The sequence below is a fragment of the Tiliqua scincoides genome, chromosome 4, assembly GCF_035046505.1.
Source record: "Tiliqua scincoides isolate rTilSci1 chromosome 4, rTilSci1.hap2, whole genome shotgun sequence".
Lineage (NCBI taxonomy): Eukaryota > Metazoa > Chordata > Lepidosauria > Squamata > Scincidae > Tiliqua > Tiliqua scincoides.
Window position 1 is genome coordinate 138,809,930 of NC_089824.1, and position 14,767 is coordinate 138,824,696.

The 14,767-nt window shown below is 41.0% G+C and overlaps 1 protein-coding gene across 1 annotated transcript in view; it reads left to right on the forward strand.

Moving 5' to 3' along the window:
- The window catches only part of COL24A1 (collagen type XXIV alpha 1 chain), a 205,312-nt gene that overhangs the window by 17,270 nt on the left and 173,275 nt on the right, over window positions 1-14,767 (forward strand). The window contains exons 3-5 of the mRNA XM_066624576.1: window positions 2,055-2,116; window positions 7,989-9,268; window positions 13,084-13,137. Of these exons, the coding sequence (XP_066480673.1) occupies window positions 2,055-2,116; window positions 7,989-9,268; window positions 13,084-13,137 (1,396 nt within the window). The remainder of the gene's footprint in view (window positions 1-2,054; window positions 2,117-7,988; window positions 9,269-13,083; window positions 13,138-14,767) is intronic.

Here is a 14,767-nt window from a genome sequence, read left to right on the forward strand (position 1 = left end):
TGCATCCGCAGGACTCAAATATTTATGGGCAAATTTATGGGTCCAAACCCACATTTGCGAGGATATAAGGAAATATCCTTATTTACGGACTGGGATCTGACCCTTCTTGCATTGACCCATTCTTTCTTGCAAATGCCCCAAGGGGGCCCCCCCCCAGTCAAGTTGGGCATTCTGTTTCAATAAATCTTGAGTCTACAACTTACTAAACAGTATCTGGAGAAGACTACCCAATGGTACAATCCTAACACAAACTCCCAAGAGCAAAAAGAAAAAAAGAAAAGAAAAGAAAAGAAAATGTTAAAACAGCGGTACTCAAACTTTTAGCACCGGGACCCACTTTGTAGAATGATAATCTGTCAGGACCCACTGGAAGTGATGTCATGACCAGAAGTGACATCATGAAACAGGAAAATTTTTAACAATCCTCTGCTGCAATCCTACCCACGCTTACCCAGGAGTAAGTCCCCTTTGCTCTCATTGTCAAAAGCATATACATAGTAGCCTGTTAAAAGTACAGATGTGTAACATTTCCCCAAATGCAGTCACATACCATGGTAGCATCAAGTTTAACGTCTTAAAAATAAAATATTGAAATGATTGGGGACCCACCTGAAATTGGCTCACAACCCACCTAGCAGGTCCTGACCCCCAGTTTGAGAAACACTTTGTTAACATCAGTGAGCTGGACTGAGCACCCAAATAGCAAAATATTCCTCTTTAGTGCCCAACCTCCCCCCCCCCCCTTATTGCTTAGAATTTGGAGTAAGGCATTCTGGTATCCTTGGGCGGCTACCACTTGCATCTTTGTCTACTCTTGTTACGAGTGAGCATGAACAACTGGAGCTGTGAATGTGTTGTGGGTTCTGGCTTCTCATCTGACTCAGAAAAACTCCTGTCCTCTTCCTCTGGGTGAACTGCAGTGTTCTTCCTCAGACAGGTAATTGAATTAAGGTTGGGGAAAAGATAGATGTCCCCAGCTTCCTAAAGAGGGCTTGACTGCTGCGCCCTTTTTGATACTCAAGGTAGCAAGGAAATTGGATAAGCATTAGGTTTGACGAGAGAAATCAGAAGGTCTGTTGTTTTATTGGCCAAAATGACCTTTTTTTTCTCCTAGTGCAGTGGTTTTCAAACTCTCATGGAGAGTTTGAGCCACTGTAAGTGCTTGTAGGGGTGGAGGTGAGGCAGTGGGGGCAGGTGGAAGGCAGCGGCACAATCCCCAGGATCATGCTGCTTAGGGGGCTGCAGGGGCTTGGGTGCACTTCTCCAAGCCTCCTGCAGCCTCCCCGGGGTGCGGGGAGCCAGGTGCGATCTTCGGCAGGGCTCCCTGCAGCAGTGAAAGTGAAAGCGGAGCAATCGCACCCCGCCTTCGCTAAAGTGGAAGTGGAACATGATTGCTCCACTTTCACTTTCACTGCTGCAGGGAGCCCTGCCGAAGGTCGCACCGGGCTTCCCGCACCCCTGGGAGGCTGCAGGAGGCTTGGGTAAGTGCACCCAAGCCCATGCAGCCCTCTGAGTGGAGCAGTCCTAGGGATCACACCGCTGCCTCCTCCCTGCCTCCAGGCTGCTCCTGCCCCTTAAGGGGGCAGAGGCCAGGGCCCACAGGCTGGGGTGTTGTGGCGCTCCAGTTTGAAAAACCCTGTCCTGGTGGAAGCATATCTCAGTACTGGTATCGTACCATGTCAAGTCCAAATGAGGCAGCCAGGCAAGTGCAGTCACTCTAGGGAATTTCCATAGGACTTCTCCAAGAAAGGAATGGGAGAAGGCACAGAAAATGGTGCCCTTTTGAATCCGACTTAGTTTTGCTGTGATCCTAACATCAACCTTGGATATTTCTAGCATTGACCCTTCATCAAAGATGCATATCAGGGCATCCCAGTGTAGCTAGAGATGCTGGGTAACGTTATTTTTTTTTTAGGGTAAACCTGGAAAAGCTTATTTAAATCTGAATGTATTTCAGTGAGTGTTGAATGAATACATAGCTTGTGGTTTTACAATACTAGAAAACCAAGACTTATTTCCACTTTAAATGTAATTTTTTTTCCATTTTCTTTTAGGAAAACCCTCCTCCTTTTTCTTGCAACATGTATTGCTATGGGTGCCCCGCAAATACGAGAAGGTGAGAAATATTCCTTTTTTTATTAAAAAAAATTTGAATGAACAGAGAGAGAGAGAGAGAGAGAGAGAGAGAGAGAGAGAGAGAGAGAGAGAGAGACGTAATCATGATTTTAGAAGTAATGACCTGAAATTCAGTTTTTCAAAGGTCACTAACCCAAATGTCAGATAGAGTTACAATGAGTGCAAAAGTTTAAAGCAACCAGTTTAGGAAACATGACCTTTACAAAGTTACTCAATTTTCTGTCTATGACATTTCTTACATATTTAGGCAAACCATATAAAAGGGAAGTCTTGTACATTGTAAAGGCTTTGATTGTGACTTCATTGCATGTGGGTGTTTTTGGGGGTGGCAAACTGAGGCTGAATTACCTTCACACTTCTAGGGACTCTCCGAAGTAAACCACTATGCATAATAAGTGCTTCGTCTCAACTTGCATTTCTAAGGCAGAAAAAGTGAAATTGCTTTTTGGCTGGTGTGTTTTCCCTTGCATTTGTAGATGCAGATGGTGACTTGAAAGCAGTACTGTATGTTTGCTGTTCATTATATGTAGTCAGGGTGTTGAAGGATGGAAGGAATGACCTTGTGCTTATTCCAGGGTGGTAATCTCGGAAATCACTGTTGTCTCTTAGCCTGTGCCTTTATTTTAGTGGCAGCTAAAGCCTTTGTCAGGGTTGTTACTCTGAGACGATTGAGACTCTTGCTACATTGAGATAGCTGTCCAGGCTGTGGTCTCATGAAGAATATTAGCTATAGCTTAAACAATTATCACTGTTTCTGGACTCTGAGATTATTTCTGGGCATATGAGACTGTGATAATATACATGTATATGATCTATACATGTATATTTGATTCAAGGACTGCAAAATATAAGAGAAAGAATCCAAAGAAAAATTTGGTTCTTAGCCAAAACAACCCTTTAACCTTAGCCATTACAAGCACCTGTGATTAAAATCATCATCAGAAGATTTAGTAACTAGAGAGTCAGGGTGTGGTAATGCTAAGCGTGGTGGACTAGGAGTGAGAAGATGCTAGGGTCAAATTCCCTCAGCCATGATGCTCAAAGAATGATCACAGATAAGTCCTCCTTCTGACCTACCTCATAGAGATGTTGAGAGGATAAACTAGGGGAGACGAAGAATCATACATGTTGCCATGAACTCCTTGAAAGATGGAGAATAAAAATGTAATGATAAGTAACTTGTTAGATTTACCATTTGACAGCAGCAAATGGACTATTTCTTTACTCTGTGTTTAGTTATTCTGTGGAACTCCTTGCCACAGGATATGGTGATGGCATCTGGCCGAGGAATGGGGATTGGACAAATTTCAAAAGGGAATTTTAAAAGGGGATTGGACAAATTTCAGGAAGAAAAATTCATCACGGGTTACAAACCATGATGTGTATATGCACACCCCCCCCCCCCCCGCTTTTAGAAATGGGTTATGTCAGAATGCCAGATGCAAGAGAGGATACCAGGATGCAGGTCTCTTGTTGTCTTGTATGCTCCCTGGGGCATTTAGTGGGCCACTGTGAGATACAGGAAGCTGGACTAGATGGGCCTATGGGCTAATTCAGTGGGGCTGTTCTTATGTTAAACAGCAGTGGCAGCAGGGACACCTGGAGGACTGTAGAGAGGATACAATGAACACGTGCTATGTGGACATAGCCTGATCCTCTTAATCCTCCATACTGCTGGAAAATGAAGATGATAGGCAAATAGGGAAGAAAATATTAGTCTCCTGAATTGAAGCAAGCCATTTTCAAGATGAAGAACCATACTGACTTCCTCTCCTTTGATTTTTTTTTAAAGACTAAATGTCATCAGATGACTTGCTAACATCAGTGCAGGGGAAAAAAAGGTTCCTTGAACTGATCACTAATGGATTTAAGAAGAAATAATGTTCTCCTGGAATTAGGAAAAATAGCAAGAGGATTATATATGTTCTAAAAGCATGTATTTTGTGGTACATATCTCTGTAAAACCCTTGTAGAGTGGGTACCCTTATAGAAGTACAGTGGAAGCCAAGAAGTGCTAATATTTGACAGATTTCAGCTTTTGTCTCTTAGCCAGTCTTACAGCAATGATTTTTCACTGTCAGAAGTATGGAACAATTGTTCCATGACCAAGTCTGTGCAATTACTGCAGATTAGACTTTGGCTTAGATAAGTGAATTGTTTTGTGGCTGAGCATCTTGAGGAATTGGCAGATGTGTAATCCCCCTCCCCCCATGCAACTTCCTGTGCCTCTTGCATTCTGGCTGCTTGCCATGTGTAAGTTTGGCACCACTATATACTCTCTCCCATGGCTAGGACCACTGCAAGGTGTGTAACTAATTTTCCAGATGTATAACACAGTTAAGTTTATACATTCAGTGCCAATTTAAAAAACCCTTCCAGGGAAGTCTTTAGTTTTTCTGTGTATATGTGTGTAGTCTCACTATACTTTGAGCCAAGATGTATCTGTTCTTAACATTTGCTTAGTAATTTCTTTGGTCAGCTAAGAGAAAGCAAGTTGGAAAAGTGAACACAAGACTGCAAAAATCCCTTTGTTTCAAGGACTTATTTTGTCTTAGCTTTTGCCTTAATTTGCTCAAATGAAGACAAATACTTGACTAGTCTCAACTTCAAAAACAACCATAGGTGATGCACTGCTGCATTTAATCAAGTTTATTATTTTTGAATCCAGGAACAAAATATGACCAGTTGGGAATTTGAGGACTTTGAAAAACTTGGTTAAAAACTACCAAAAAATTATTTTGCATGGTCAAATGAAGAATGGTTAACTTTGCAATGTCAATGTTGTGCTGTAGGAGTATACATAAGAATGCTTGAATACGTGTGTCTAGTTTACTTTGTAAGTATGTATTGTACATGTGTTGGGAGAAACATGGCCGAATGGCAGCTATTACCTATGGGTACACTGATTGAAATGGGTACACTGATTTTTAGAATGAGAATCTGTAGGGACCCACCGGAAGTGATGTCATGACCAGACGTGACATCATCAGACAGGAAAATTTTTAATAATCCTAGGCACAATCCTACCCAGGAGTAAGTCCCATTTACTATCATTATTAAAATAATATACATAATAGCTTGTTAAAAGTACAGCTCTGTAACATTTCCCCAAATGCAGTCACATACCATGGTAGCATCAAGTCTAATACAGTGGTGCCTCGCAAGACGAAATTAATTCGTTCCGCAAGTCGTTTCGTATTGCGAAAATTTTGTCTTGCGAAGCGCGGTTTACCATAGGAATGCATTGAAATTTAATTAATGCGTTCCTATGGGCAAAAAAAGTCAGAACAAAGTCAAATTTGGTTTACAAAGTGTTTATTAAGTGCTCTTTAAAGGCATACATACTGTACAGAGGATTTCAAAAATTTCAAGCACAAAACTTCAACTTTTTAATTTTAAAAATTCGTCTTGCGAAGCACGGCCATAGAAAAATTCGTCTTGCGAGTCACCAGAAAAATCGCAAAAAAGCTTTCGTCTTGCGAGTTTTTCGGTGTGCGAGGCATTCGTCTTGCGAGGCACCACTGTATAGTAAAAATATAGTATTGAAATGAATGGGGACCCACCTGAAATTGGTTCGCAACCCACCTAGTGGGTCCCGACCCACAGTTTGAGAAACACTGGTGTAGCCTCTTCAAATGCTTTGTTGCATATTGTGTATTGTGGCTTTAATGAGTTTCCAAGCGCCATTGCTTTGAGTCAATCACTAGTAATACCTTTTTCTGTGTCATTAATATGTCAGAGCGTGAATGACTGATAATGTTTAAAAGGATACTCATGATCTGTCTTATAGATAGTAGTTGTATAAATAGTAGTTGGACACAATTCAAGGTGCTGGTTAGAATTTCTCAAACTTTAAACAGCTTGGGTGTTTGAAGGAACTGCCTTCCTCTATGTTCATTCCCTAAGATCTTCTGGGGAAGGCCCTCTTGCAGGTCTGATTGCATCTGAGGTGCCACTTGTGAGAAGACCTCTGTAGTGGTCCCCTCTCTATGAAATTCCCTCTTACATGAGATACAATTTGCCCCATTTTAATTTTTTGAAGGAAGCTGAAGTTGTTCCCACAGGTCTACCCAGAGTCTCCTTTGACTGCTATTGTGACTTCTTTCTCTTTTGCTTCTGCTGTTTTCTTCTAATTGTTTGTTTTTGCTGCTTTATTTTAATTTTTGAATATATTGCAATATGTTTTAAATTTTTGTTTTGAGCTGCTTTGGATTTGATGAGAAAGCTGGAATATCAGTCTTATAAATTAATAAATAGTGAGGAGACTGCTGTTCCTTGTATTGGGCTAATTATTGATGTTGAACAATCATTTTCTCTTTTTCCGATTTTCTATTATTTGAAATTCTTACACACACACGCACGCGCGCAAATATTTAATATTAAAATTAGCAAATATTTAAAATGTTGGCACAGATTCCGCTAGTCTCCCTTTTCATTTTGTTTTGACCTCTTTGTATCCGATCCAAGCACGGACACTGCCAATTGTTGGTTTATGTTTATACTTTATTGCTTTGGGAAGCTCAAGTAGTTATTTCTGTGCTTTGAGTAATGAAAGCTCATGGAGTATGGATAGACTCCTTATCCCCTAAAATCTGTAATTTTGTTCCTGAATCAAGTAAAGTATAGATCAGGGGTGACCAAACGTGCTTAGCCACATGTGATAAACTTCAGATGTTTGAAAGCTGGAATATTTAAGAAGCATTTAAATTACTATATATATTTACACACCATAAACATTCATTTTATATTTTAATCCAGTGAACTCTCAGTTTTTACCCAGTAAATAATTATAAAGCTTGAAAATTTCTTAATTACCTTTTATATGAATTGTGATGCAAAAAGGAGCTCGGCCAACTTATTTCCATGAGCTGCACATTATATGTCATAGAGCCACAGTTTGGCCATCCCAGTATAGATTGTACCAAAATCTACATTTTGTATCTGAATACTCACGTCCAGTTTAGAATTTTAATGAGAAAAATGGTGGATTATAGGTTTGAAGGAGTGAGGTGGCTGTGTTTTTCTTTCTACATACATCTTAATCAAGAGATCTAGGAGTAAAATAATGTTCTGCAGGATACATTCAATTCTCATTATCCGCTGAGGTTAGCGGATACTGAATCAGCAGATAAAAAACCATTGATCCTGATGGATCAATGAGGTTAGGGAGAGGATAGCTAACCTGATCAGGAATGCCAGCAGCAGGCAGCTTTAGGATGCTATAGATGTTTAAAAATGGCCACAGATGCTTCAAAATGGCCACAGATAGCTTCAGAATGGCTGCCACAGATTCAAAATGGTCACAGTGAATAACTGCAGGATGTCCGTGAATAGCTGCAAGATGGCTGAGGATGCTGTGGTTACCTTCAGAATGGCCATGGATAGCTGAGAACAGGCAGCAGATGGAATGGCAGTAAGTAACAATTGTGTTCGCACGCATAAATGAATCTGTGGGAACTTAGTGCAGTAGTTCTCAAAGTGGTTTACATAGTAAACAAAACCAATAAATGGATCTGCCTATCCATTGGAAGTCCTATCCAATTTTCTAGTGCCAGTGCAGCCATGCCAATGGGGCGTGCACTGCATCCTGTGGTGGGGAGGCAGTCACAGAGTCCTCCTCAAGGTCTGGGAACATTTGTTCCTTTATCTTGGGGCTGCATTGTGGCTGCACTAGTGCTGGAAAGTTGGATAGGATTGGGCCCTTAGTTGGCATGCCAGCCAAAGATATGCAAAGATGCTTCTAGCCACAGATACTACTGAGCACCGAAGTAGGTGGTTATAGATATTATGATTCATATGAGTGAAATTAAGCATTTTATTCTCACCTACATTCCTTCTGTCTTTTTTTCCAGGCATAGATGTTCTTCATCACTTAGGCTTAAATGGACAAGCTGTACATATGTCATCAACAGGGACTACAGTGCCCTCTTCATGTACTTCATTACCTCAGGGGGTTCGCCTAAGTGCCTCAGGAGTTGTTTTTTCTGCAGATGCAGCCATTGAGATTCCCATTCCTCAAGTTATAGCATCAAGCTTAGACCACCAGTTCACTGTACTGATTAGCTTACGCTCTTCCAGAATAAACAATGCCTTTCTTTTCAGTATTAGAAATAAAAACAGACTGCAGTTTGGTGTACAGTTGCTACCAAGGAAGGTAGTGGTGCACACTGGAGGGAAGCAGTCTGTACATTTCGATTACATTGTTCATGATGAACAGTGGCACTCATTTGCTATTGATGTTGCGGAACAAACAGTGTCCCTGTACGCTCAATGTGGAAAGAAGCACTTCAGCAGGGAGACTCTGTCTAAAGTACAGAAGTTTGATTCACATAGTTTGTTTACCTTAGGAAGGATGAACTCCCTTTCAGTCAACTTTGAAGGAGTAATATGTCAGCTGGATATTATCCCTTCTGCCTTAGCCTCGGCAAACTATTGTAAATACGTGAAACGACAGTGTCGTCAAGCTGACACATACCGATCGCCGCCAGTATTTATAGACTCATTTCTTGAGATACTCCCAAGCAAACAATTGGATGAAGAAAACCAATCGGATTACATGTTAATGAGTACAAAGAAAGGAGCTTCAAACCTTCTTGTTAGCAACTCTACACCAGACCATGTGCAGCCAGAAACTCTGGAGAAGAGTCCCCCCTCGACATCTCTTTGCTTAGGAAATATTACTGCATTGGAAAATATGCCTGAACAAAATGACAGGAGAACTGGGAACGTGTCAAAGATTCACCAGCAAGATACCAGCAAAAAGAAAGATGGCCCCCAGAGTATTTCAGAATTGCTTCTTAACCTTACAGACAATGCCACAGAAAATACAAGCAGGAAAAGTTATCCCGATCTGCTCTTTTCCATAAAACAGACTAAAACCAAAAATATGGCAAAGAACGTGTCAAAGCAGTATTCACGTGAACCTGTGGAGATGCAGCAAATTTTAAACACAACATTATATAGGGCTTCTGATTCCTTGTCTTCGAATAACCAGCTTGGCTCATGGGGTGATGAGACTTACAATGAGGAAACCAATTACGATATTGATGGTTATGATTATGACTATGAAGAACTAGAAAGAATGTTTGAAATGGAGTCTCTGAGAGGGCCTAAAGGTGATCCTGGACACATGGTAAGTTGGCTTGTTTATGTTCTTTGATAAAATACAGCAGGAGTTTACATGCTACATTATTATGATTCTCCCAGTGTGTGTTGATGCAAGAATTTCCTGTGGTTTCAACTCTGTACTTTCATGCTAAACTTGAATGTGTAGAGAATAACTTTGCCCTTTTGCTCCCTGGTAAAAGTAGGTATGTTTTGATTGTGGGTTCCTTGAATGTGAAGGCTGTCAGCAATTACTTCAAGTCCCTTCTATTCTTGACAGAAATGTAGGTGTAGAGAAACTGAGGGCCCAATCCTATTCAACTTTCCAGCACCGGTTCAGCCGCAGTGCAGCCCAAGGGTAAGGGAACAGATGTTCCCATACCTTGAGGAGGCCTCTGTGACTACCTCCTCACCACAAGATGCAGTCATGTCCCATTGGCACAGCTGCACTGGCACTGGAAAATTGGATAGGATTGGGCTCTGAGACAGGAGGATATATGGAGGGATCAGTTCTCATTAAAGAGATTGTAGTACCAATATTCCGAAAGCCCTTTTCTATGTCCATTCTAGTTTCTGAGGCCTAGTTCTCACTGAGGTACCAAACCTTGACTGTACTTCAGACTGCAGCTGTGTGGGCTCACAGCTGTGTGGATATGTGAGTTTCCACTTGCAATCTGAAATACAGTTTTTGTTTACTCTGCAATCTTTGAGGCTTTTTCATTCAGCTTTTGGCGGGATGTTTGGCTCCAGTGGCAATGTTATTTAGTTGTGGCTTCTCAGTTGTAGTCTTGATTTGTCTTATGCTACTTTTTAAATTAGTTTGTTGTTTTGTTGGATTGTATTCTGATTGTTTTTATTTTGTTGTAGTTTACTATAAGCCACCTTGGGCTGCTTTGATTGGTAAGGAAAGTGAGATAGAAATGCTAAAAAATAAATAGATGGTATAGTCCAGACAAAGGTTTACCAACTCTGTGAGAACTCAGGCTTGGCGTACATGACCCCTGTCTACGTACACGTTACGGGGAAAGAGGTAGTAAACTGAGGGCCCAATCCTATCCAACTTTCCAGCTTCGGTGTAGCCACAATGCAGCCCCATGGTGAGCGGACACATGTTCCCATACATTAAGACCCTAGTGACTGCCCCTCCACCACAGGATGCAGCGCCCACCCCACTGGCACAACTGCACCAGCATTGGAAAATTGGATAGGAGTGGGCCCTGAGGTGGTATTCAGGAGGCATATTTTTGAATTCTCCCTACGCAAAAAACATTCTGCATGTAATAAAGCAGCAAATGGGAGAGATCTGTGCTAAACCTTTCTTCAGTATGCACAGTTGCTACATGCAGTGAGGTTTTTTTCTTGAAGAAGTAAGTATTCTAAAAAGATGACCCCCCCCCACCCTTGCATAATAGTCCGAAATTCAGCCACCTTTGCTTACCACTTCACTCTAAGTAATGTGTAAATTGGGTCACATTCAACATACAAAGAATGTTGAAGAGATTGAACCACTTCAGACTGCAGATGGGAGATTAACACTTTTTTCATTTCATTTTATTTGAAACATTTGTACACTGGACTAAAAAACCCCCAACAACAATGAAATCAATTTTGCTGCCTTGCTTAAGCGGTTGTAACGCTAAGAGCCGGCTTAGACTCTACAAACCACTTGCCTCACCATGCGATTAGGGGCAATCTTGTACATGTCCCTGTCTAGGGTTACCAGATACCAAGTGGGACAGAGTGCCTGTACCTTTAACCATGCTATGGAAGAGGGAATTTTGGTAGGTGCAGATTTTTAAACCCTTCCATGCTGAGCTGCACCTGCCAAAATTCCCTCTTCTATGCAGTGGTCAAACCATTTCTGCCCAACGTTGCGTATACGCAACAGGGATCAAATATGCCCACCTGTGGATTAGGCAGAAATGTGTTAAAAGTATAGGCACTCTATCCCACTTTGTATCTGGTAACCCTATCTTAGTCTCCTTCCTGGCAATCCTTCATGTGCTGCTAATCATGTGGGAGTTGCTTTGTCCAAGTGTCTCCCTGACACACAATCTGAATCCCTCTGCTCACAACAGACATTTTCTGCACCATGAGCAAATTAAACTTTAGCAGTTGATCCAAACACCATGGATTTTTTTTTAAGCCCCAAATTGTGCTGGTATGAATGGATTCTGACTATCTGGTGAATTAGAGGAAGAAAAGGAACAAACAAATGGAAAAACCAGGTATTTCCCTGGAATTTATAGTGTATGTGTGAGTAGTATGCGATTGCTGATGTCAAAAAGGGATATCAGTTTTCATACTGTTTCAGCTGAAATAGGAGCATAACTAATTCAATTTACCCTCCTGCTAATCTGTTAAATGTATACACCAAATGTCTGTTATGCTAGTGTTTGTATAGTCTTTACCTGGAGTATAATGATGAGATACCCCACTGTGGAAGATTCAAGATGGCTCAGTAGAGAAGGTAACTGTATATCCCACATGGATATAAAGAGATGGGAGAGGCAGGATGATGACTTGGATATTATTCACAAAGTCATTTAGCATAGACCACCTGTTCAGTTACAGTTAATCATCCATTTGTTTATACAACCAAAGGATGGACATCACTGATCACATAAACTGAATACTGTATATTTTTCAACCTTAGTTCGTTAAAGGGGGGCATTTTCCAAAGCAAGTCAAAGACCTCTTTCCTGAATGAAATGGCCCACCACTGGTGAATGCATTGTAGCCATAGGTCACATGAACAGCTCTTCCAATTGAGGCTACGTGTTGACGCACCCAGGAAGAAAAAGAGTTGAATGGGTGGGTAGAGAAGTGTGTGATCAGAGCTTCCAAGTCACTGTTAAGAGCCTGTTCTCACCTGACCCAAACAAAATAGCAAAAGTGCTGGGATGGAAGGGAGGAACTAGTGCAGAATAACCCATGCCTTATTGCTGTTGGGATGGGTCCCTGCAAAATTAAGTGGGGGCTTAGACTGAGAAAGTACACAGATGCTCACTCACCCTTCCCTTTAGTCTGTGCTTCATCATGCAATCAGCTGCTACTGCTGTTGGATGAATCCCTGAAATATCAAGCAGGGATCAGGAAGCTTAGACTGGGGAAATCCAGTTCCTCTTCCAGAAGACAAACAGAGGCTGAGTACGCAGGAGAATATATGGATGTTTCTGGGCGGCTTGTAATCAGGAGTTTTTGGGAGGATGGATGTGAGTCAGGGTGGAAAAGGAGTGTGAATTGAAATCATCTTTGGTTCCATATAGGTTTTAGAAATTGGTATATCCTGTCCTTGTAGTGCATTTGAAAAGTGTAGGTGTCCACAACAAAAGACCTGCAAATAGTATTGAAGCAATCACGCCACTAGTAGTTTTGAAGTGTAAAAACTTTACCTTGTTAATTACATCAGTGCCATTTTTCAGAAGTCCTCTTGTAAAGAACATAAGAGCCAGTATGGCATAGCAAACAAACAAACCAAGACCAGGGAGACCTGGATTCAAAGTCACATTTGGCCCTGAAGCTCACTGGATAATCTTGGACCAGTCACTCTCTCTCAGCCTTATTAGGGTTATTGTGAGGGTTAATAAGGTATGGGGGTGGGAAAGCCAGTACATTACTCTGTGTCTGCTAAAGGATGGACAGAATAAAAATGTAATGTATGCATTCGGTTTTGGAGCATTTCAGGTGCACAAATGCTATTCCCTTGAACAAGCCTAGCATTGGTCGAGAACTCAGCTGTGCTGAATAATTGTTTCTAGAATTATAGTATTAATATTCTTAAGAAGCTCATTTGTCTTATGATAGCTGCAACTATTTTGTTGGATTTTTTTGTTTCTTTAGGGACCCCCAGGTCCTACAGGATTACCTGGTCCACCAGGGAAGAGAGGTCCAAGAGTAAGTATAAACTGATGTGATTTCTGTTCCTAAAATATGGTCACTAATGATCAGGTTGGACGTTATATCTGTGACTGCTTTTAGTCAATGTTCACAAGAAATTTAATGCAGGAAACTTTATTCCACATCATCATTGGACGGGTGGGCTAAGAAATAGGGTTTTTTGTATTAATATCTCCATAGGCCATTTTTGAATTTGCAACTAGTTAGTCTACTGCTATTCTAATCCTTGGCTTTCAGTCCTTTCATCATCATTGACTCCAAAGCCTAAAGGTCATGTTCATTTTATTGTTGGAATGAAGGGGAGTGGGCTTCCTAGAACACTGCATTCCATAGCTAGAAAGTAGCACACAATCAAGAAGGAATTATCTACAGCTGGATAGACAGAAAGCTGCTCTAGGAATCTGTAGTACTTTCTTAGCAGTTCAATGCAGCATGAATTGTATGCCCACAAGCAACTTTTTACCATCCTAAATACATTGTGAAAACTCTGGGTTCCACCACTTCCACAACCAAATCTAAATTCAATACCAAGGCAAAAGTTCTATACTAATGTGTAGGAAATTAACCAAATTTCCATTCAAGTGAATAACTTATCTCTTTATTATAATACAGCATCTGATAGATTGTCTTTGAAAATTAGAGAAAGGTAGTGGAGGAAGCAAAAGGGGAGTGTTTTGGGTGTAAATACCATTAGAAGTAGATGGACTACATTATGTGATGGGTCCTTGACTTCTGAGCTTTCTGAGTTGCAGTATATAATTTTAATCCTTTATCTGTAACTCTCGGTGTTCAAGTGTGTCTTATTTCAAAATCAGGTTTTTTTTTAGCTGAAAAGCGAAACATTGCTAAGTTCCACATTATGTGCTGACAAGACGGAAACAATTAACTCAGCCACAGCTGTAGTGGCAATGTGTATGTATTTTGTAAACAAATAATGAATTGGTCTACATGAGAAGAATACCAATGGATAGGAGAATGGACCAAGTCTAGACAGTGCAGACTCTCTATGGGTTGTATGAATCATTCTCTGGAAACATTTTTATCCTGGAGGAAACCATGAAGGTGAAATTGTGTGTGAAGTTTGGTAAATTGACAAAGCAGTGCTTCTAAACACATTGGCCTTAGTCAGACATGGGTCCAATCCAGATATTATAAAAGACGAGCAAGTGCAAGCGTGCATGCTCTGTCTTCTCCTTTCTCCCTCCTTCACACTCAAGGAGAGGAGAACTAGCTGATTGTGTTTGCAAAACAGGGCAGTTTCCTGTTTTGTCTTGACAACCCAATCCTAACCAACTTTTCAGAGCTGATACAGCTGTGACAATGGGGCACATGCTGCATTCTGTGGTGCTGGTGGGCACTCACAGGGGCCTCTTTGAGGTAAGGGAATATTTGAGCTGTGTTGCAGCTGCATTAGCTCTGGAAAGTTGGTTAGAATTGGACTGTGAATATGAGGAACTATGGTTTGTGCAAACCAAAGTGTTCACAGACTAAGATGTTTGTTGCACACACTACAGTACATATTTAGATAAACAGTAAAGTGAATCTGAATGCGGGCATTATGAAAGTGGTCAAGTTATTTAACATGGCTTATGTTCTATGACAATTGTTAAGTGTTGTGTCTGAATAC